This window comes from Urocitellus parryii, chromosome 6 (assembly GCF_045843805.1).
Source record: "Urocitellus parryii isolate mUroPar1 chromosome 6, mUroPar1.hap1, whole genome shotgun sequence".
Lineage (NCBI taxonomy): Eukaryota > Metazoa > Chordata > Mammalia > Rodentia > Sciuridae > Urocitellus > Urocitellus parryii.
Genome location: NC_135536.1, coordinates 103,795,281 through 103,817,783, shown reverse-complemented (window position 1 = coordinate 103,817,783; position 22,503 = coordinate 103,795,281). Strand labels below are relative to the sequence as shown.

Here is a 22,503-nt window from a genome sequence, read left to right as displayed (position 1 = left end):
GGCACCATCATTTATGTTGCAGCAGGGATTCAGAGGAGAGAAACATCCCATGGGCTGGGACTGGGAGAGGAACTAACTGGTGAAAATAACCAGGCCTGGGTAGATGTATGGCATCCACTTAGGCAGTGAGGACGGAATTCTGCAGGAGAGGGGGAAGGAAGGAAGAATGAGCAGAGTCAGTGATAGGGAGGAAGAGGTGCTGGGGGTGGTTAATCACATACAGGTCACTGCGATTCTAGTAGAAGTACGCGTTATTAGAAAAGCTTAGCAGGTGGCTGGACGGTGGCTTTTGGAATTGACTGCCTTAGTCTTCCTCTGATTTGCCTGTTTATTTCTCATCTATTTGACTTGCCTTTAATCCACTTCTGTGGGAGAGCAAGCAAGGCTCGGGGTGGCTTTGATTCTTGCTTTGCCACTCCACAGATGAGTAATGCCATCAAAGCTCTTGCAATATTTGCAGCCAGCATTACTCCAGGTGAGCCCTGAAGACAGCTTCGTGGGGTAGGGAAGTACAGTCCTTTAAATGTGGAGTGGAAGGCTCTTCCCTTCTCTATTGCTTACTCACCTCAAAGACCAGCTGCAGTGTCGCTGATGCTCCGTTTCCTTCCTTGTGCCTCTGACATGGAGAAGTACAAACAAGCTCTTGCCTGAAAGGCAACGTGCCAGCGTTCTCTTCCCCGAGTGGGCTCATAAATGCAGATTCTTTGGAGAGAGGTGTGTATAATCAGTGCGTGAGCCAGCGCTTTGCCTGTGCAACGAACAGATGTGACTGCATTATTCAGTTTCCCTATTTGACTTTCCTACTCAAATGTACTTCAGAAAATGTGGTGCGGATGAGCACATTTCTCCCAGTGAAAACCATCCACTGACAACAGCCCCAGCAACTGGATTTGGACATGCCGAGAGGAGTTTCAAATGTGCCACTAAAACCACTTGTCATGTTGGTCGCTCATGGAATTCTCTGCCCCAAATGTTATGACGTATGGTGTCACTTCAAAAATTTCTTACTAAACATGAAATAATTTCTAATTATATTTCCCGTGAAACTGTATTAATATTGCAACACATCACGCTGTAGTAGAAATGTGTTTGTTTAATCACGCTCTTTATTTGCTTCTTTTTTTTTCATAGTGTGGAATGTGACATTTATACCCAAAGTGCATAAAGTGTGTGTGTATGGTTTATAGACAGGTGATAAAAAGGAACAGCTGCGCCACCACTGTCGCGTTGCTCGAGACTAAAACACTCAGGGGTCACTCCAGAGGAACTGGGCTGACTAAGCTGCGCAAAATAACCACACAAGAGACAGAGATACCTTTTTCTTTGGGGGTGCTACTGCTATGACGGCTCCTCTGACCTTAAGGGTCCACAGAGAGAGAGAGAGCGCAAGTGGGTTGACCCTTTTATTGTGGAGGAGTCATTCAAATGAGGCAAGGAGTCCGCTTTCAAGGGGCTGAGTCTAGCTTCATGATGTCCACTGTCAGCAGGTTGACTGACATCTAGGAAGGGCACAATAAGAGGCGTTTCCATGGAACATTCTATCCCAAACAGGGCAAGGAGTAATATCACAAAGGAACAGGTGTGCATAGCTCCACCCATGGGGCTGCAGGAAGGCACATCCATGCACGAAGATACATTTGGCTGCATTTTTACTACTCTCAAGATCAGGGCTACTGTCTTCAGCTACTTAAAAGCAGCCAGTGACCGACAGTGCCTCAACCGATCAGGAGGAAAACCCTGGTCACATGACATGACGGCCACCCACACACCACCATCCAGAGTAAGAAATAGAGTGTCACTGGTACCTGGAGCTCTGGTGTGCCCTACCTCCTTCCTTGAGTTGTAGCCTCACTTGCATGGTGATGATATTATTGCTTTTGCTTAGAGTTTTACCACTGTGTGTCTACCCCTAATAGTACAGTTTCATTTGTATCATACTATATGTATTTATTGTGTCTATGCAAATGCAAAACTCAGACATGTCTCCTTCGATGCTGCACTCTAGCTGCCTTTCCACCTTGTGTGAGTCCCAGCCCTTTCTGCTTGTGTGTATAGCTTTGACTCGTCTTTTTCACAGCTGCATAGCATTCTATCAATAAAAACATACCATAGTTCATTTATGCATCACACTAGTAAACCTTTGGTCTCTTTTTGGTTGTGATGGTCTTGAGAATCATATAAATATTCTCATACATGTCCCCCTATGCCTTGACTCTGTAGGATATAACGAAGAGTGTTTTCATGTTTTTTTTAAAGTGTGATTTTAAATACCTTCTAAATAGTTAATGATAAAATATGTCAATCCAATGCAAGTTGGTTTTACTATAAATCTTAGTTTTTTAGATATAATGGAAAAATTATTTATTTGTAATATCTATTAATTCTAGACAACACACACACTCACATATGCACATTTTACCCAAAAGTGGGGTCAACTGCTTCTGCAGGCAAGATTGACATTCAAAGACAGAATGGTTCATTTTAAACATTGACTCAGCTATTCTTCTTCCCTACCTCCCCACACCATATCCTTTACTTTTGTGGGTCTTTCAAAGGGAAATAAAAGTAAATCATGCAGGATAATTTAAAATTGATTAGTCAAACAAATCTTTAGGATTTTTGTTTTTACAAGCCCTGGTTTACCTTGCTCTGAAGATAGTGTGAATTATGAGCCATATAGAGCTGAGCCTTTGTGCAGATCAGGTTAGGTTGTTCAATGTGTATAGTGTGCTCCCCTCTCGGAATTACTTGAAGCACATATCCAACAGGTAACCACATCTAGTATCTGTTTCTGTCATGTACTTTGTGATGGAATTTGCTTTTTAAAACGTTTCATTTATTGGACAGTTTGAGATTTGATACTTAACTCTGCTTAGTTCAGACTGCTGTGGCAAATGATCACAGACTGAGTAGCTTAAATATTTCCTTCTCACAATTCTTGATACTAGAGGTCTAGGACCAAGGTGCAGGCAGATCTGATATCTGGTGAAGGCCTCATACTTGCTTGAGGATGGGCACCTTCTCTTTGTCCCTTTTCAGATCATTAATCCCATTCATGAAGGTTCCACTCTGGTGACTAATCATACCCTGAAGGCCCTACCTTCAAAAACTGCCATATTAAGGATTTAGGCTTCAATGGATGAGTCTTGGGAGATACAAGCATTCAAACCATAGCCACTGAGGTCTTTCCAATTTTCCATTAGATTTTGTTGTAAGCAATAGTAAAAAAGGAGAATTGTTCACAATGGCCAAGTTTTAGAACCAGCCCAGGTGCCCATCAGCAGACAAATGGATTAAGAAAATGTAGTATATATGCACAATGGAATTTTACTCAGCCATAAAAAAACATTGAAGTTATTTCATTTGCTGGTAAATGGATGAAACTGGAAAACATCATGCTGCGTGAAGTAAGTCAGACTCGGAAAGTCCAAGATCAAATGTGTTCTCTCATATGCAGAAACTAGGAAAACAGGGGTGGGGTTTAAAAAGGGGGATCTCATGAGAATAGAAGGGAGACCAATAGAGTAGAAGAAGGGGATCAAGGGAAAGGGAGGAGGAGAGGGAATGGGGAAGTACGGGGGAATGGAATCTACCAAATTACGCTATGTTGACATACAAATATCATACCATAAATTCCACTCATATATTTAATGATAGTGCACTAATTTTGAAAAAATAATAGAAGGAAGATCAGTAGGTGTCAAAAAACATTCACTGGAGAAAAGATAGCCATTTCAACAAATGGCACTGGCAAAACTGGAAATCCATATGTAGTAAAATGAAATTAAACTTCTGTCTTTCACCCTGCACAAAAATCAACTCAAAGTGGATCAAAGACTTAGGCACTAGAACAGAGACCCTGTGCCTAATAGAAGAAAAAAGTAGAACCAAAATCTTTACTGTGTTGACCTAGGATCTGACTTCCTTAACAAGACTTCTAAAGCACAAGAAGTAAAATCAAGAATCAATAAATTGTATGGATTAAAATTAAAAAGCTTCTTCTCAGCAAAGGAAACAATCATTAATGTGAGGAGAGAGCCTACAGATTGGGAGAATCTTTACTACATGCACTTCCAATAAAGCATTAATCTCTAGGATATATAAAGAACTCAAAAACTTAACCCCCCAAACCCCCAAATAGCCCAATTAATAAATGGTCTAAGGAACTGAACAAACACTTCTCAGAAGAAGATATACAATCAGTCAAATACATGAAAAAGTGTTCAGCATCTCTAGCAATTAGAGAAATGCAAATCAAAACTACACCAACATTTCATCTCACTCCTGTCAGAATGGCAATCATTAAGAATATAGGCAATAGGACTAGGGTTGTGGCTAGAGTGCTTGCCTATCATGTGTGAGGCACTGGGTTCAATTCTCAGCACAGCATATAAAAAATGAATAAAATAAAGATCTATCAACAACTATTTAAAAAAAGAATATAGGCAACAATAAATGTTGGCGAGGATGTGGGGGAAAAGATATACTGATACATTGCTGGTGGGACTGCAAATTGGTGCAACCACTATGGAGAGCAATATGGAGATTCCTCAGAAAACTTGGAATGAAACCAACATTTGACCCAGCTATCCCAGTCCTTGGTTTATATCCAGAGGACTTAAAATCAGCATACTACAGTAATGCAGCCACATCAATGTTTGTAGCAGCTCAATTAATACTAGCTAAACTATGGAACCAACCTAGATGTCCTTCAGTAGATGAATGGATAAAGAAAATGTGGTATGTATATATATATATATATATATATATATATATATATATATATATATTCAGCTTTAAAGGAGAATGAAAATTATGGCATTCGCCAGTAAATAGAGTTGGAGAATATCATGCTAAGCAAAATAAGCCACTCCCCAAAAAACAAAGGCCGAATGTTTTCTCTAATATGAGGATGCTAATTCACAATAAGGCAGAGGGCACTAGAGAAAATAGCGTTATTTTAGATTAGATAGAGGGAAGTGAAGGGAGGAGAGGGGAGGGGATATGGGGAGAGGAAAGATAGTAAAATGAAAAAGACATTATTACTTACATTATTACAGACATTATATGTGACTGCATGACCAATGTGATTCTACAACATGTACACTCAGAAAAATGAGAAGTTATATCCCATCTGTGTATGATATATCAAAGTGCATAGATGCATTCTATTGTCATGTATAACTAATTAAAACAGATAAAAAATTAAAAAGGTAAGAAAATAATAGAAGGAAGGTCAGAAGAGTAAGTGGCTGGGGAAGGAAAGGTACTGGGGAAGGAGACTGAATGAATTATGTGCATATATAAATATGGCATAATAAATTATACTGTTACATATGATTGTAATGCACCAATAAATTTTTTAGAGTACATAAAAGAGGAGAATTATATTTATTTAATTAGTACCTTAATAATTTAAATGGCCAACTGTCCAATTTTCCCACTTATCACTAGCAATTTTAGTAGCATTCTACTTCTGTGTGTTTGATTCAGTGGAATCACTGTGTGATTTTTATGATACATCTATTAGTTTAATTAGAATTTTTTTCCTTTTAGTGAGCTGTATTTAGTCTTCAAGAGTGTGTATGTGTTATACACAAGTAGTGGTTAATTAAAATTACTTTATTGACGTGATAGTTATGTAACAAAGAAGTATTTTTCCAGCCTGGTTCAAAACACTGATCAGGATAAACTTGCAAGGAAATATTGGAAATTTGACTTAATTGTAAATTAGAGTAACAGGTCTAAAATGCTCTTACATTTGTACTCATTTGCATATATTAGCATTTAAGTAGACATAAAATTGGGAGACTTTTAGTTGTTTAAAAATAGTTATATAATATAGTTTTTAAAGCTCTGTTTACAATAGGGAAACATGGCCCCCTTTAGATCTAAGCTTTATTTAGATTCATGCAAGATTCTTCATGTAATTTTGGTTTCAAAATAAGGTGACCAATCCAGATAAGGAATAAGATTCATTTATTCTTTACACTGGGTTTCATCAAGCTCATCTGATCTTTCGCTTTGATTTTTTAGAGTTTACTTCGCACTTCACAAAGGTTTTCTCCTGCGTTGGGTGAAGTTGTAGATCATCTGTGATTTCTGAGCAAAACGTCATTCTGAATAGAAAACATAAAACAAACAGCATTAAGTTTTAGATGGTACTTATTGAAGTGGTTCCTCCTTTATCAAATGCTGCTCAAGTTGGGTAATGCTTGTGATGTACTTTCTTCTACTAGTTCCCAGTGTTTGAAGATATTTTCATAACTTCAGAGAGAAACAAAACCTAAGTCAGTGAAAGCAATCAGTGTAAGCTTCCCAGGACTCTGTACTGGGGTGATCTTGGTTCTGAAAGAACTGAAAGCCCTAGGGGCAGCCTTCCTTTGTTCTTCTTTGTAGCAGCTCATCAAAGGTTTGAGGGTGACTGTTGCTTCTTTCACTGCTTTGCCCTGACTCCAGGGCAAACATTCACAGTTCCTCAAGGATTGCTCCAAAGGCAGGCTTAACTCCCAGCTTTCCTTCTTTGGACTCTCTTCAATGTATTCACACCATTCTTAAAGGTCCTTGGTGTGAGGCCACGGTCATCAGCCTTCACCACAAGCTTCTGCCTAGCTCAGCCCTATCACTCTGCCCCTTCCTCTTATTGGTGCAGAAACTGTCCAGCTAAAGGGAACTGGACATGTGTTTTGGGTCTGTTTTGGACATCAACTGCTACCCTTCTTTGACCACTACATTGGCCTGAGGATACCATTTTGTATTAACTTCAATTGTATTATCTATCTATCTATCTATCTATCTATCTATCTATCTATTCATCTATCTATCTAATTAGTAGTCATAGAGAATTGTAGTTATAGCTTATTTTTTCTTTAGATTGCATCTGAGGTCAAATATTTACTAAATCAGACTCTTTAAACTAAAAGGGTGAGATGAGTAATTTATGAATGCATTCCTGAGAAATCAAAATTGTAGAGAAAAATATGATGTCAAATATTAAAGACCCTCTTCATCATCACCTTTCACTAACATCACTGCCCTCCTTACATTCATGGTCTGGTTTAGGTCTTTATAGACCTATTTTTATATATATCAATGTTCACATGCAAATGTAGAGTTTTAAAAGTAGAAGTGGGGTTATACTGCTTATATATTCTGCAATTTTTCCTTGTCATCACATAATATACTCAGAGACCTGTACCTATCATACATATAAGTCTATTTTGTTCTTTTTTTAGCTGCTGCACAACATTCCATTGAATGAGTATACCATACAAGACATTAAGTACTTAGTGTCTTATATATAAGACATTAAGATATACCGCAAGACATTAAGTATTTACCTATTGATGGGCATTGATATTTTCTCAATATTTACAAATAGCACTGCCACAAATTTTGTTTTGTATGCATATGTTTTTGTGCACATTTTTATTATGTGCACTGGAAATATAGATACCTAGAAGTAAAATCTGGGGTATTATACCTATTTAAAATTTTGATAATATAAGTTCCATGAGACCAAGGACTTAGTTCTGCTGCCTGTGATTTGCCTGCTGCCCCTTACAGCGCCTGTGCAGGTAGGTGCTCACTGAACATTAGTTGAACGAAATTTCCCTGCAAAGCTTCTGTAATATGAATTTCCATTAATAGTTTTTGAGAATGTCTGTTTTTGTACACTTTCATCAATTCTGGATGTTATCCCTCTTTTAATTCCTGCCAAATTTATGGGTGACCACTGATAATTTCATTGATTTTTTTTGCTTTGCATTGATATAATTACTGTGGAAATTGAACATTTTTTTCACATTATGTTCAAGAAATTAACTTGTATCTTGCTGTAGAGCAACACTTTCTGATCTTTCTCTTCAGCCTACTACATAACCTTGGTCATTCATCCCTGGTTGTGCCTTTGGGGAAAAACGTTCTCCCATGCAGTCTCTGAGCAAGTTACTTAACCAACTTTTTTTTTTTTTTCTTGTAGTTAGTAGAGTGATTAACAGTATAGGGCTGAATGTTTGTGTCCTGACTCTGAATTTTCGTTTGCAAAAGGTATTGAAAAATTGGTAGTTTCTATTAGTCTCATGGGATACACTTTATTCCTTCTCATTTGTTATCAAAGAACTGAATCTCAAAGAGGTGAAGCTATTATTTGGGACTATGTCAGTGGTAAGCAGTGAGGTAAAAATTTAGGTTTAGGATAGGCTGATGCAGACACTTTTTGATTCTGCCTATTGTATTTCTTAACTCGCTGCGTTTCTCCTGGAGGTGCCCCTTGGCCTTAAAGCCTCTCACAGCACAGCTCCAACAGCCCCAACCTAAACTGTCTTTCTTTTTAGACTTCCTAGGTTATGCAATGCTGGATACTTGCTACTCAAAGTATGGTCTACTGACCAGCAGCAGCAGCAGCAGCAGCATCTCCTGGGAACTGTTAGAAATGCAGACTGTCAGGCCCCATCTAGACCCACTGAGTCAGAATCTGCATTTAGATATAATTTCCAGATAATTTATATACACATTAAAATTTAAGAAGCCTTGGGATAGAGCATACCATTAGTAAAAATAAGTATTCTTGTTTTCCTAATTATGTCCTGGAGTTTCCTTCTTCATGCCAAGAGTCACAATTCATATATATATATATATATATATATATATATATATATATATATATTTTTTTTTTTTTCCCCCAATGGCATCTGGTGCACATAGAAGGCACTCGGTATTATAGCTTGAAAAACTACAGTACTCGTAGCCCTGGGACCCCTCCCCTTTCAAGTACGTACCTCCTAAAAGCCTGAGGGTTTGATGAACTTATATATTAATGTTCAGAATTGTATCTCTGCTAAATTAGATTAAGGAAAGTCAGATTAATTTGGCCAAAACTAATGGAGGAGCTTGCTGTTGGAAACAGTGCACGGGTGACAAACAGACAATAAATCAGACAAACCTGAGGCACATCTGGGCTGGAACAACCATTTTCAACATGTCAGGCCATGTGGCTTCTGTGGGCCTCGGGTTCCTAATCTGTGTAGCCAGTGCTACCTAGGTCAGAGCCTTTGGGAAGGCTGTGTGGGATCAATGTCACGGAGCACTTTGTTCAATGCCCACCATGCTGTGGCTGTTCTCTAGGTGCCAGCCTCTTCCCTCCCTCCTCTCTTTCCTTCTTCAATACAGCAGGGGTGTGCACCAGTGCAAATTGCAGGGCAAGGCACTCAGAATTACCATGGTGAACAGCCACCACAACAGAGGAATGACTCTCTAGTTAAGAGAATGTCAGGAGGGAGAACGCTCAGAAGTAGCATTGCTCCAAAGGGCCAAAAAGTCATGCAAGAACAGTTAAGAGAAGCAGTTTAATTTTCTGAGATTGATCATGTGGAGAAATCCGTTGGCAGACCACAGAGTATGCTCTTAGTAATTGCCAGGATTTTGCATCCCAGGGAGATAAAATCTCCGAGTGCGGTTGTATAAGGGACCCAAGGGGCATAAATCTGCCATGTGCCGGCTCCTGGCAGTGAACCCCGAGGCTGAAGGAGGTGTGGAGTGCAGAGGTTAGAAGTCTGTTTTCCATCTCCACGAAAGACAAGCCAAAGAGAGAAATGGGCTTCCCAACAAAGGAAAGCAGGAGGGAAGAGACAAGTTTCTCAGATACAGAAGGGCAGAGATAGGGAAGGGCCTGGGGAAGCACAGAGTTGTCCTGTCATAGAGAATACAGAAAAGCATGGTTGCCATGGCAAAATGTGTTGGGCTTCTCTTTCCTCTGCAAAGAAGGCTATAGGAGCAGCTGGACCACCCTTCCTTTGCTTAACTCCCCACTCCCGGCCCTAATCCATTTTTGTCCCTGGGGATTTTGGGGCTAGGAGAGATGATAAATCACATGGGCTGCATTGCTTAATGGTAGTCTATTTGTTCCCATTAGAATTTCTTAGGGCTCTTTTTAAAAAAAAATGCAATCTGTGTCCTTTCCAAGATCACAGGGAGGCAAAAACCCCGAAGGCAGGACCAGGAATTGTGCATATTTAATAAGCTTCCCAGTGATTCTTTGGCATTTAAGATTTGAAAGGTATCACCACCGAGGGGGGGGGAGAGAGAGAGAGAGAGAGAGAGAGAGAGAGAGAGAGAGAGATGGGTAAATTGAAATTGTTGAAAGCAACAACAAACAAGAAATGTATCTACTAGCAGCACCTTGGACCAGCAACACTGACTTCACCTGGTGATCCATCTGGACAATGAAGTTTGAGAAGCTCTAGGCTGGTGAGAACATGCTCAAACTCCAGAGGGAGGTACCTGTTAACCATGGGTGTCAGGAAGAGGCTGGACAAATCGTCAGAAGACCTCAGTACAAATCCTTACTCTTCCAGCTGTAGCTGTGTGACCTGGGAATGGCATTTCACCTTCCTGAGTATCCACTCTCCGTCATTAGGCATCATCATGCCCACTGCATTCACTAAAGGTGCTGCTGAACTGCAAAACTGCCTGGCACATGTGGGTGCTAAATACGTTAGTTACAAGGAGGTAGCACCGGTCCTCACCTTTGCTGCGTTTCTCCGGCTTTAACTCTGATGGTCTTCAGAACAAGGCCTGAGTAGTGGGGCTTTGTGCCCCATGGGATGATGGTCTGGACTGTGTTCCAGATGTTGGCCCACACAGCGCTATTTTCCCACTTGAACCTGATCATGATCAGCTCACCAATGTCCAAATCCAACGTGATGAGAAAGGAATAGGTTTTATTACTAATAATTCCTTCACCCCTGAAGATGCAAAAGAAACCAGACCGTTAGTTTGGTTGTAACAGTGAAATGATGCTTAGGGCTTATTCAGGATGCGTCAAGTGGCCTGAAGGACTTGTGGCTTAATGGAGATGGCAATGGGCATGGCAGATAGTATAGCTGGGAAAATCACATTATTCTCTGAATTAACATATTAAAAATCCTGCTACCATGAATCTAGTTAACTTTCTGTAGCGTGAAAGGAAGAAATCTGGGAAGACAGTGTGGCTTCAGCAGTGGTCTCTGGACAGTGTAGCTCTATGTGGATGATGAATGCAGACACCCACACCATATTCTTCTCTCCCCAGCAATGTTCTCCTCTCCCCATACAAATGGAAACATCTTTTAAAGCAACAAAGCATAACAGTAATAGCAAAACCAAATAGAAAAAGCATGCACCAATTTAGAGCAAGATTTAGATGCAGACTTTGAGGCATCATTAGCAGCTTTATTCACTAATCTCTAAGACATTAAGATATCCCAACATTGACAGAGCAGCTAGATGCTCTTTTCACCATTGAGAACAATCCCCTGGGGGAGAGACGATATACAGTGCCGAGGTAATGCTGGATTTAGGGTGATGCAGATGGATGGCATGGCTCATCCTAGCTCTTCTGTGGTCTGTTGTGTATATATGGGAGTCCCCCCATCCTGCTTGGCCATCAACATCCTAAGGGGGTCCTCTCTTCCTCTGTGGCAGAGCACCACGTCCTTGATGAATGACTGAATCAGTGTGCCCTCCAGAGACCCAAGCCTTGGGGCAATCTTCAGCAATCTGAGGCCTATCCCTGGAGTGGGTGAGGGCTACTGTCATTTCTCAGGGAAGTCCATGACCAGAGTCAAGATGCCAGAAAAAAACAGCTTTGTGCATTCTGACTAATGAATTGGGGAGTCTCTAAGTGAGGCCCAGTGAGGCTGCTGTTGGTGTTGCGTGCAGTGTATAGCAGGTCGAAGGACAGACATGTGGTGGGGATGGGCACTACAGGCTTATTGAGACTGGAAATTTGCACTAAATTGAATGATATGATTTCATTTCTGGGCTATGCCTTCCAGAACTCACCATAGGGTGTTCTGGGACTTCTTTTGAATACCTGCTCTGTCCCTTGCCACTGCTCCTTGTCTGGATCTGCCTCTTTCACTGCACATTCCTGGGGGGTTACCTCTGGCTTCCCTCTTAGCTCACAGGACATTAGCAGGGTAACATATACAAGCAGAGGAGGGCCTCAAGGGGCTAGGTTGGGTGAATGTCATATTGGACAGGGTATTTGGAGCTGCCGTAATGTGAAGAGAAGAGAAACTTGTGTCTGGCTTGATCCTTGAAAAGCAAAGTCCATCCAGATCATGTGAGAAAAACAGGCATGTCACCCCCACAGCAGGCTGGAGGGCACCTTGTACTCACAGAGTGATGGGAATTTTCTGCCTTTCCTCTTTTGTTCCGAGGAGCGACATGGTGAAAGTTGGTTCTACTGGTTTCTCAATTTGATTGATGAACTGGATCTTGAACTGGTAATGATAAACTAGTGAAAGAGAGAGAGAGAGAGAGTGTATATTTGTGGCGGAGAGGTTAAGCAAGACGTTTTAATTTTTAAAAATCTCATATTTCCTAAAATTTAAAAATGCTAAAAAGTTTGGATTTATAGATTGCAAATGTTGATGATGTTTTTCCCCCGAAAGGTAGAGTTGTGAATGCTTTTTATCTTCTTCTCTTTTCTTCTCTGTTTATCCTAAATTTCTGCACAGGACTTATATTGTATTTACAATATAGTAATGATAAGGGGTTGGGGGTGTAGTTCAGTGGTAAAGTGCTTGCCTAATATGCATGAGACCCTGGGCTCAATCCCCAGCACTACAAAACGAAAAGATAAAAGGTAAGTATTGCCCAACAAAAAAATTGCAGAGTCCAGGGGTATGATATTTGGCATTCTCATTGATTTCTGGATGCAAGTCTGCTAGAATATTTTATGTCATTGGCCAGAGTCCCTGATAAAGGCAATATGAAAGAAAACACACTGCTATTTTACACTTTTTTAGGGGGGAGGTGGTACCAGGGATTGAACTCAGGGGCACTCAACCACTGAGCCACATCACCAGCCTATTTTTATTTTATTTAGAGACCTGGTTTCACTGAGTTGCCTAGCACCTTGATTTTGCTGAGGCTGGCTTTAAACTTGCGATCCTTCTGCATCAGCCTCCTGAGCTGCTGGGATTACAGGTGTGTACCACCATGCCCAGTCTGTTTTACAGTTTTGTGTCTGTCTGATGAGGTTTGTTTCAGGATGGGGCAGAACCCAACTAAGAAATGTAGGCCCTAATGACCACATCTGTGTATTCTGGGCACTTCCTGGCCATGCTCTGTGGGGTTCAATGAGCATGCTTCCCAACAGAAACAAGCAACTCCAGTTCTAAAACCTGGGCTTATGGTTGTCTGTCTTATCAACGTGCTATCCAGTATGTCCTTCCACTAGGTTGTTGAAAGAGGGTCATTTATTTCATTCTTTCTTATCTAAAGACAGTCTATATTTAATTAACAAAAGCAAATAGTTTACTAGAAGACAGTCATCGCTAAATACTAGCTGCTGCATTGTTCCAGGTACTCCTCATGACAAGCCTGTATGTGGGCATTGTTATTATTGTCTCTATTTTATGAATAAGAAAACTGGGGCTCAGAAAGGATGAAGTGGCTTGCTCAAGGTCACATAGCAAAGTCTGAGTTCATAACTGCCCTTAACCTATTGGAAGTCTCAAGGGGCCCTGGGTTAGCCTGTATCATCACTCCAACCAGCTGTGGGGGTTCCCCCTCCCTCCCTCCCCTCCTTCCTTCCTTTCTCCTTTCCCTTTCCACTGTAATTGGCTGTAGGACTGTTTCAAAATCACACCATTTAGACTTGGCACAGTGGTGCATGCCTGCAATCTCAGCTGCTTGGGAAGCTGAGGTGGCAGGATTGTAAATTCAAGGCCAGTCTGGGCAACTTACCTAGGGGTGTAGCTCAGTGGTATAGCACCCCTGGGCTCAATCCCCAGTACTACAAATAGGAAAAAAAAATCCCACTTCATTTTCAAATAGCTGATCACTGCTTGGCCTTTGTCTTACTGTCTCCATAGACTGCTTGTCACCAGTGTTCCAGCTCCAAGATGGCCACAGGTTTAGTATGACATGTCAACTCTATTTGTTAGTGGTGACTGCCTGGAGCTCTAGTTTGAGATGGATTCTGAAGCCATATCCACTCTTAGGAAGTGGGGCAAAGGATAGGAGATTTATGGTGTGCTTACGTATATTTGCCTTTCCAATTCTAGAGAAAGATTAACCCACCAATCCTAATATGATGCTTTGTATATAGTAGGTGCTTAATAAACTTTTGTGGCGTAAGCTAGCAGTTTGCTTGGCAGCGATGTATCAGGATATGTACTAACTTTGAGCAAGATGGAAATTATTTCCGAGGATTTAACAGCTGAGCTTCCAGCTTTGTGGTAGATTCCTTTTGGAAAGCTTAGATTATGGTAACCAGCCCCTTGACCGTCCCTCCCTTATCCCTAGCATGTGGAGTCACGTCATCTTGGCAGCCACACAAGCCTGGCAGTGCTATTTCCAGCACACTGGCTCTGTCCTGGGGTGCAAACGTTGCTGGGCCTCTAGACGCTTCACCCAATCCTACCCTTGGGCATAAACTATCTTCCTGTTTGGATTTTGTGGCAGATTTGCTCATGCGCCTACAGATGCTATCTCTAGGTTTACTTAAGGGGCTGTTTCTGAAGCATCAAATGTTTATTTATGTTGATAACAAGTACCAACCACTAAGAGTTTATTTGTACGCCATGAGCATTATGCTGAGAAAAGAGCTAGCCTGGGTAATGTCTGGCACCCAGCACGGAGCCCTGGACAAGTAAGTGCTCAAATTCTTGAGCCTGAACAAAGTAACCTAATGACTCAAGACGTCACCAAAGGCTGGGGCAAGAAATAAGAGAGGTGCTGAGGGGCCATGTGCCAGGAAAGGCCACTGAACCCTGGGGGAGGCCTTCATCCCAGAAGCCTCTGGAGAGGTCTTACACCATTCGGGGGTCAAGGAACAAGAGAACAGTGTAATAAGTTGAACTCGGACCAAAGGAAAGGACCTTCCAAGCTATAGGTGTCAGGGTGGAACCCGGTAGGCTGTGGACACAACCTGGTGGGAAGACTGGCTTCAAAAGGAGGCAGGGCATATTCCAGAGCACTCAAGGACCCCATAAACATAGGCCTTCAATTAAGTCTAATAAATATACACTTTGGAAGTCTACTGTGTGCTCAGCCCAGTGCTATTGGGCTATTGGAGATGAACAACTGACACTGTATAATTGGTAGTAAGCATAACAATGTGGGCTCTTATATATATGTATTTACTTTTTGCCAGATGCTTTGCATCTATTATCTCATTTAACCCCCACAACAACTGACACTATCTTATTTCATTTTAGAGGACACTGAAGCACTGAGAGGTTAAGTGCCTTTTTGAGGATCAGTTAATTATAAGCAGCATAACTGGGAAGTAAACCCAGGCAGCCTAGTTGCAGAACTTGAACTTTAAAATGTCTATACCCAGGACCAATAGTTTTATATCGCCTAAAGAAAAAGTTGAATGTGAAAAGAGATATAAATTTAAAAATGTCATAACAATTATTTATTTTAAAATATATCAGAGCACCCTAAATATTCAGTCATAGAGGAATGGCTATGAACTGATAATGACCATTCTTTTTTTTTTTTTTTTTTTTTTTTGAGATGGGGTCTTGCTATGTTGCCCAGGCTGGCTCCAAACTCGTGGGCTCAAGCTATCCTCCTACCTCAGCCTCCCAAATAGCTGGGACTAGAGGCACATGCCACCACACCTAACTAATAGTGACAATTTTGATAATGACCATTTAGTATTTTACTATGTCACAGATACAGAGCTAAATGCCTCACATGATTATCTCACTTCTCTTTATAACACTTTATAAGATGCTCACTTTATCTTCTCTCCCACGTCATCTTACAAAGTTAGGTCACTAGCCTACTGTCATGTGGCTAGTAACGGGTAATGCTGTGATCAGAAGTTAGTCTGCTGATTCTGAGTTCATAATGCCCAACCGTGTGATTTACTCTTATGAAACCATGAAAAGGTATTTTGGGTATGATTTCAATGCTTACCAAAAAAATTTTAAAAAGAACACCTTCCCCCAAAAGCCCCACCAGGATATGAAATTGCATTATCTAGTATGAGACCAACCCTACAAACAATGCATAGTAGCAGGGATATTCACAAAAATACTAACCACACTTAGCCCTGGAGAGGGCAGGGAGGCAATTTTTATTCTCTTTATGCTTTTCTGCAAGATTCCTATTTTCTACAAAAGGCATATATTTTAACTAGAATCTTACTGGGAAAAGAAAGAGCTTTTTAAAAAAATCTTAAAAAAAAAAAAAAAAAAAAGCAAGAGCCCTAGATGCTACTGTGTCTTGGCCTTGAAGGAACTTGCAGCCAGGGGACAGAGTCACTCTTGGGACCCTGCTACCTTCTGCCTTGTCTCAGGGGAGACAGTCTTGGGGTCACATCACGGTATCTCCACAATTCACAGCATTCATGAGGCATCCAAGGGGTACTTAATGGGATCTTTGTGTGACAAACCTCAGAGGATGTAGACTGCATCCCAGATCCTAACTGTAAACAGGAAGAGCATAAAACAGCTTCTGTTTGCTGAGATTCTACTATGCATCGGGTTACATACTAAGCAATTTACCTACCTCATTTTAGGTCCTTATAATGAAACCAGTGGTGACATGCTGGCCAGTCTGCATTTCCTACCTCTACCCAGACATCTACTCTCCACCCAACTCTGAGCCCCAGAATGATGTGACCTTGTCAACTGTGTCTCCTGGTTCCCTTCCCAACTGGTTTCTGGTTGGGTTTGGCCACTGGGGAGGGCAGAGGAGAGAAGGGAAGGATCTCTGCTCCCTCCTGCTTTGGGGCCTGACTGGGCAGTGGCTGTCCCCAGGATTAGCAGCAGCCCCTCCCCCACAGCTTGGGCTCTCCAGGGGCCAGTCCCTTCCCTGCTTCTTCCATCCTGCTGCTGGATTCAAGGTGTGGCAAGAGCCCTTGCTGGTTTTCCTGATACCTTCCTGGTCTCTTCCACTTGGGCTTTCCGCTGGCCCAAGGGAACGAAGTGATGTTTGCTGCTGAGACTGATACCAGGCTAATGATCCTGGGGAATGACAGACAAGGAAGCTATCTGAAGTGCAGTGGAATTTGAAGCCAGGTATCTGACTAATTCTGAAAGACCCTTCCCATTTCTCCTGGGTGTTTGGTTCTGCAAACTAAGCCTGCCCTTTGAAAGTTTGGCCCTGAAGGAAAGCTGCCTTCAAACCTGCCTCCAAAGAAGCTGCCAAGACAAAGTGCCTGCTCCGAGCTTTGACATCCCTCCTGGGCCAGCCCTGCAGTGGAGCCCACCCTCCTGTCTCCTGAATGTCTAGCCCTGAGTAGGGATCAATGTCTCATGTCCCTGTATTGGAGATGTGCTTTTGTCTTCCCATTTTCTTAAATCCGTGAGAAGAAGATCAGTTTCCCCATCGGAGATGTTGTGGTGCCACGATTCTGGGAGAAGATGCTTGTTTAAAACCTGGGAGTCGGGATCAGATGGTTACCAAGGCCCTGGATTGTCACCCTAGCGTCAGGCCCATGCAGCAGGTCTGAACATACAAAGGTGTGTGAACTTTGAGGAGTCTGGGTAAGTATGTATCCGCAGAGCTCACAAAGGAACCTGTGTTTTCAGGGGCATTCCTGGACAGCTCCACATCTGCATGGTGAATCCCGTGTCACTACCATGCAAGGTCAGTCACAGAAATCTTGAACTATAATCAACTTTTTTTTTTTTTTGATGTGAAAGGACCTTTCCTACTGAGAGCTAATTATTTGTTCTTATTTGAATTAGTGTAAGCGTTTTTCTCTTTTTTAAAAAAGAAGTTACCATCGTCTGCTTCCTCACCCTCACACCAAAACAAAACAAAACAAAACAAACAAACAAACAAACAAAAAAACACACTGATGCTCTTGCAAAGATTAAGGACAGAAGTGTGAATAATTTCGCTCACTTTGCCTTATGACATGTTTAGTTAGGATGTAAAAAAAAAATGATCTGGGGAAAACACTTTTGATCCTTGGCTGCAAAGAGACAAGTCCAACACAGGCCAAGTTCTGGCAGAAGAAATTATTCCAGGTCTTGCACATGAAGGCATGAAAGAGTCCGTTGACTGTGAATGAGATCAGGCGACTCCATCTGGAGCAGAGATGTGAGACCTCCAGAGAGCCTCCTCACCAGGAAAAATCCTGCATCTAATCCACGTGGACCCCTCCAGCATCACTTCATAAAGAAAAAATTGAATTTCTTTTCACATGGCAGCTACTGTGAGCATCAGGTTGTGGAATTTATGAAAAGAGAATGTTTTGCTTCTTTTTTCTCACAGAAAAAAAAAGATCTGAATCATTAGATATTGGCTCTGGGAGATGTTATGCCTCTCGTTGCAGACATCAAAGAGGACTTTCTCCCCTCAGTGTATGGATTTTTTCTAGGAGAGACGGTAGAAATGAGTTCCTTTGTGTTTCCTGAAGCACCAAGGATTTGTTACTAGAATTGAAATGCTTCTGACTTCGGGAAGCTGATGATCAGAGGACGGAGGCCCTGGGCCGGTGGCCCTGGGCTGGTGAGGTCTGGAGTGTGGCTGCAGGAGGCAGGCATGCTGGAGGGGCTGAGCAGGCCCGGTGAAGGAGAAGCACAAGGACCTGTGGTGGTCACCTTAGGACTTGCAGCACTGCCCCATTCGCACAAAATCCCTGATGTCACAGGACTGGATGCTTGCCCCTCCCTGGTGCTTCTTCTTCTTCTTTTTTTTAATATTTATTTATTTTTTAGTTTTCGGCGGACACAACATCTTGTTGGTATGTGATGCTGAGGATCGAACCCGGGCTGCACGCATGCCAGGCGAGCGCGCTACCACTTGAGCCACATCCCCAGCCCCCCGGTGCTTCTTGAGGGATGGTGATAAGAGTCCTCAACTGAGAGATGGAGCCCAGGGTTGGAATCCTCTCTGCCGCCTGCTCTCTTATGGTCTTGTGCACATAGAGCTTCTCTGGAGCTCAATTTGCCCATCTGTGAAATAGGGATGAAAAGCTCTCTCACAGGGTTGTGAGGATGTGACAAATGGCTATGCAAAGGTGCCCGCCTTCCAGAAGGTGTTCGCTTGTGTCACCTACTTCCTCCCCAAGTTGCACTTTGGCTAGTTGTCATCTCACCAACCGGTGCAACAGAGTGCTCTCCTCAGCTGGAGGAGGCCCAGGGCACAGTGAGAAAGTTCTGGCAAAACAAACCCAGGGGAAGAACCCAGGGAGTCAGAAAGAAGGAGTGTAGGAAGAGACCGATTACTCAGTGGAACAACTGAAGAGTGTGAGGTCACTCAGCGAACAGGCCTGGGTCCTCCACTTAGGAGTGAAAGGAGCAAGGGCATGGCACCTAGACCGGCTGCGATTAGTTGCTTGTCCCTCCTGGGTTGTGTGACCTTGGAAGGATGATCTAACCTCTCAGAAACCTACCCCCACCTCTGTCTCTGTGAGGATCAAATGATAACTGAGCTAGTTCACGCTGCACGTCTAGCGTGGTGCCTGGGCAGAGTGTCCCCTGTTAGTGACACTTCCCTGCCCTCCACCCTGTTACCTCCTCCCACTACACTGAGAGTGGCATTAGTCCAGACATTTGCTAAGCAGAGTTTACCCAGTGCAGATTAGTGCCCCTCCCCCTGCTGAAAAACAGGCTCCCAAACTGGTCAAGTTTCCTCCCGAGGGAATGAGAATGGAAGTGGGCGATAAATTGCCTCCTTTCACCATTTCACGCGGAGACGGTTTCCCAGTTCTCTTTCGCTAAGGCTGCTGTACTCTCGAGGGTGTTTACCGGATGGTGGTAGAAAATAGATCCTTTGATGGTTTTGTGGAAACATCTTGGGAAAGAGGGGAATGCAGGCCAACTTAGTCATCCTTTGTGAAACTACAATCAGGAGGCGATGTTTATCTTGCCCAACCAGACCCTGTGCTAAAATATAGAGTACAATTAGATGTCCTCGGAAAATACAGATAGTAGTTTCTCTGCTTTGTGAAGGATCCACGAGGAGTCATCGACATGCTGGAGATGGCCAGTGGAACCGGTTTGCGGCCCAAGTAGGAGATGACTGTGGCCACGATGGGTGGACAATGGTGTAGTTATGTGGCCCAGATTAGAGGCTGCATGCCGGCATGGTGGAGAACTTTCTGCAAGGATGGAAATGTTTTCTGTGCTCTGGGACTCAGCAGCTACATATTGAAAAACGGATCCTCTGACTGAGGAGCTGAATTTTTGGTTTCCTTTAATTTTAAGTATTTAAATAGCCCCATATGGTTAGTGGGTACGATACTTGACAACATAGCATTATACAGATGATTTCAGCATCCCCTGAGCAACTGCTTCCAAACAGGCACGTGTGGCAGAGTGTCGTTTCTAGTTCTCCCAAGGCAGCTTCATGTGATCACAGAGGTGCTGCTGTCCACTGGAGAGTGAGACTAGGTGGAGCAGATTAGGACTTTGCTCACCGGAAGGATAAACAGGACTGGGGACACTGGGGGGAGTAGATGGGTGGGTGCAGAGCAGGCCCTAACTCAGTACTGGAATATCCAGCAGGAGTGACTTTGGTCCTCCTCTACAGGAAAGAGATCCTGAGAGAGTGCTAGTTGGGTCCCTGTAACCTGGCTCCTGCCTTTTACTCTTATTATCCCCTTCCTCCTCTCCCTCCCTTTCCTCCTACGCCCCTCACTCCTCCTCCTCCTCCTTCTTCTTCTTCTTCTTTTTTTTTTTTTTTTGGTACTAGGGATTGAACCCAGGGGCACTTAACCACTAAGCCACATCCCCAGCCATTTTTATTTTTTGAGACAGGGTCTCACTAAGTTGTTTAGGGTCATGCTAAATTGCTGAGGCTGGTTTTAACTTGCAATCCTCCTGCCTCAACCACCTGAGTCACTGAGATTATAGGTATACACCACCATGCTTGGCTCCTACTTTCTTCTTTTTTTTTGGGGGGGGGAGGATTGAACTCAGGGGCATTCCACCACTGAGCCACATCCCCAGCCTACTTTGTATTTTATTTAGAGATAGGGTCTCACTGAGTTGCTTAGCACCTTGCTGTTGCTAAGGCTAACTTTGAACTTTCGATCCTCCTGTCTCAGCCTCCTGCACTGCTGGGATTAAAGGCATGTGCCACTACACCAGCTTCACTTCCTTCTTTTGTTACCTGTTTCTCCTCCCTACTTCCAAGCCCCCAGGTTGGGCCAAGCCCCTACTAAGATAAAGTTCTCAGTTCATTCCATGAAGGTGAAAAATTGCCTCATTTCTTTTTATTGACAGGAAGTAGAAAGCACTCCCTTCCCCTTTCCTGCACAGATCAGGGGCAGGTTCCTGCAGTAAAAATTGCCCAACTCTTTGGAGGCCCAGGGTCTAAATGCTGGCTCTGACAAGGATTCACTCAGTGTTCCTGCAAATGATTTGCCCTCTCTGGGTCTCCATTTCTCCATCTGTAAAATGGCTTTGATGTTGACATATCACCATGAAAGCAGATCATGATTAGTGAGAGGTTTCATCATCCAGGTGGTGGGTCATTGAGAACAGGAGTGGGTTAACCCAAGGAATTCCCAAATGGCAGCCTATGGTGGGGGAGGTCCCCAAAGCCAGAGACCTTCCAAATGCCCTTACCTGCTCCTGAAAACTGCCTCATCCTCCAACCCTCAGAATCAGGCAGGAGGGGACCCTCTAGCCCCTCATGGGGGAAAGATGTGCCCTCAGGCCAACTTCTCCTCAAGGCCTACCTGTGGACCACAGGACTTGCTTGGTTCCAATCAGGGAAATCTGGCTGATAACCTGATTTCAGATAAACAGAGGAATTCTGTGCTTAACATATAAGTCTCTCTTGAGAGTCTGAACTAGGAAGTGGGATGACAAAGGAGCATCATGTGACCCTGTTCCAGGCTTCATAGGCTGTGTGGCTGTGGACATTCCACCCAAATTTTACTTTTCTCCTCTTTAAAATTGGGAAATAGTTGGGTGCTATGGTGCAAGCCTGTGAGTCCAGTGACTTGGGAGGCTGAGACAGGAGGATCACAAGTTCAAAGCCAGCCTTACCAATTTAGCAAGGTCCTCAGTAATTTAGAAAGACCCTGTCTCTAAATAAAAATGAAAAGGACTGTAGAAGTAGCTCAGTGGTAAAGTGCTCCGGGTTCCATCCTCAGTACCAAAATAGATGGATAAATAGATAATTTTTTAAAATAAATGAAACTGGGGAATAACTAGCCCTACCGGCCTGGCTCTCTGCTGTGAGAGCCACAAGTATTCCAAGGTGGTGCGTACTGTTTGTATAAAATGCTGAGCTAGTGCCAAGTTCCAGTCCCCTCCCCCACAGTATCTGCATAGTCATAAAGGAAGGGCACACCACCAAGTCCTTCTCCCAGCCCCACTGTGGAGAGTGCGCTGTGAAACTGGAAGATGCAAAATCACTCCTGAGCTGTTTTAAGGATTAGGCAGAAATGTTGATGGCAACAGATGGCTTGTTCCCTCCAGGAGGATTTGAGTGTTTCTCTGCTGGCCTCTGCTCAGGCTCAGGAAGTGGCCACAGCCCTTTCCTGTTCAACCCAGAGCACGGCAGCAGGGCCTCCCTTTCTGCCTG

The 22,503-nt window shown here is 43.0% G+C and overlaps 1 protein-coding gene across 1 annotated transcript in view; it reads right to left on the bottom strand.

Annotated features, from left to right (window-relative positions):
- Positions 1-5,997: 5,997 nt before the first annotated feature.
- Lipc (lipase C, hepatic type) overlaps positions 5,998-22,503 on the bottom strand; it is a 130,527-nt gene continuing 114,021 nt past the window's right edge. The window contains exons 7-9 of the mRNA XM_026384860.2: positions 12,163-12,280; positions 10,527-10,745; positions 5,998-6,119 (exon numbers count right to left, since the gene is read on the bottom strand). Coding sequence (XP_026240645.2) covers positions 6,008-6,119; positions 10,527-10,745; positions 12,163-12,280 — 449 coding nt within the window. The 3' untranslated portion in view covers positions 5,998-6,007. The remainder of the gene's footprint in view (positions 6,120-10,526; positions 10,746-12,162; positions 12,281-22,503) is intronic.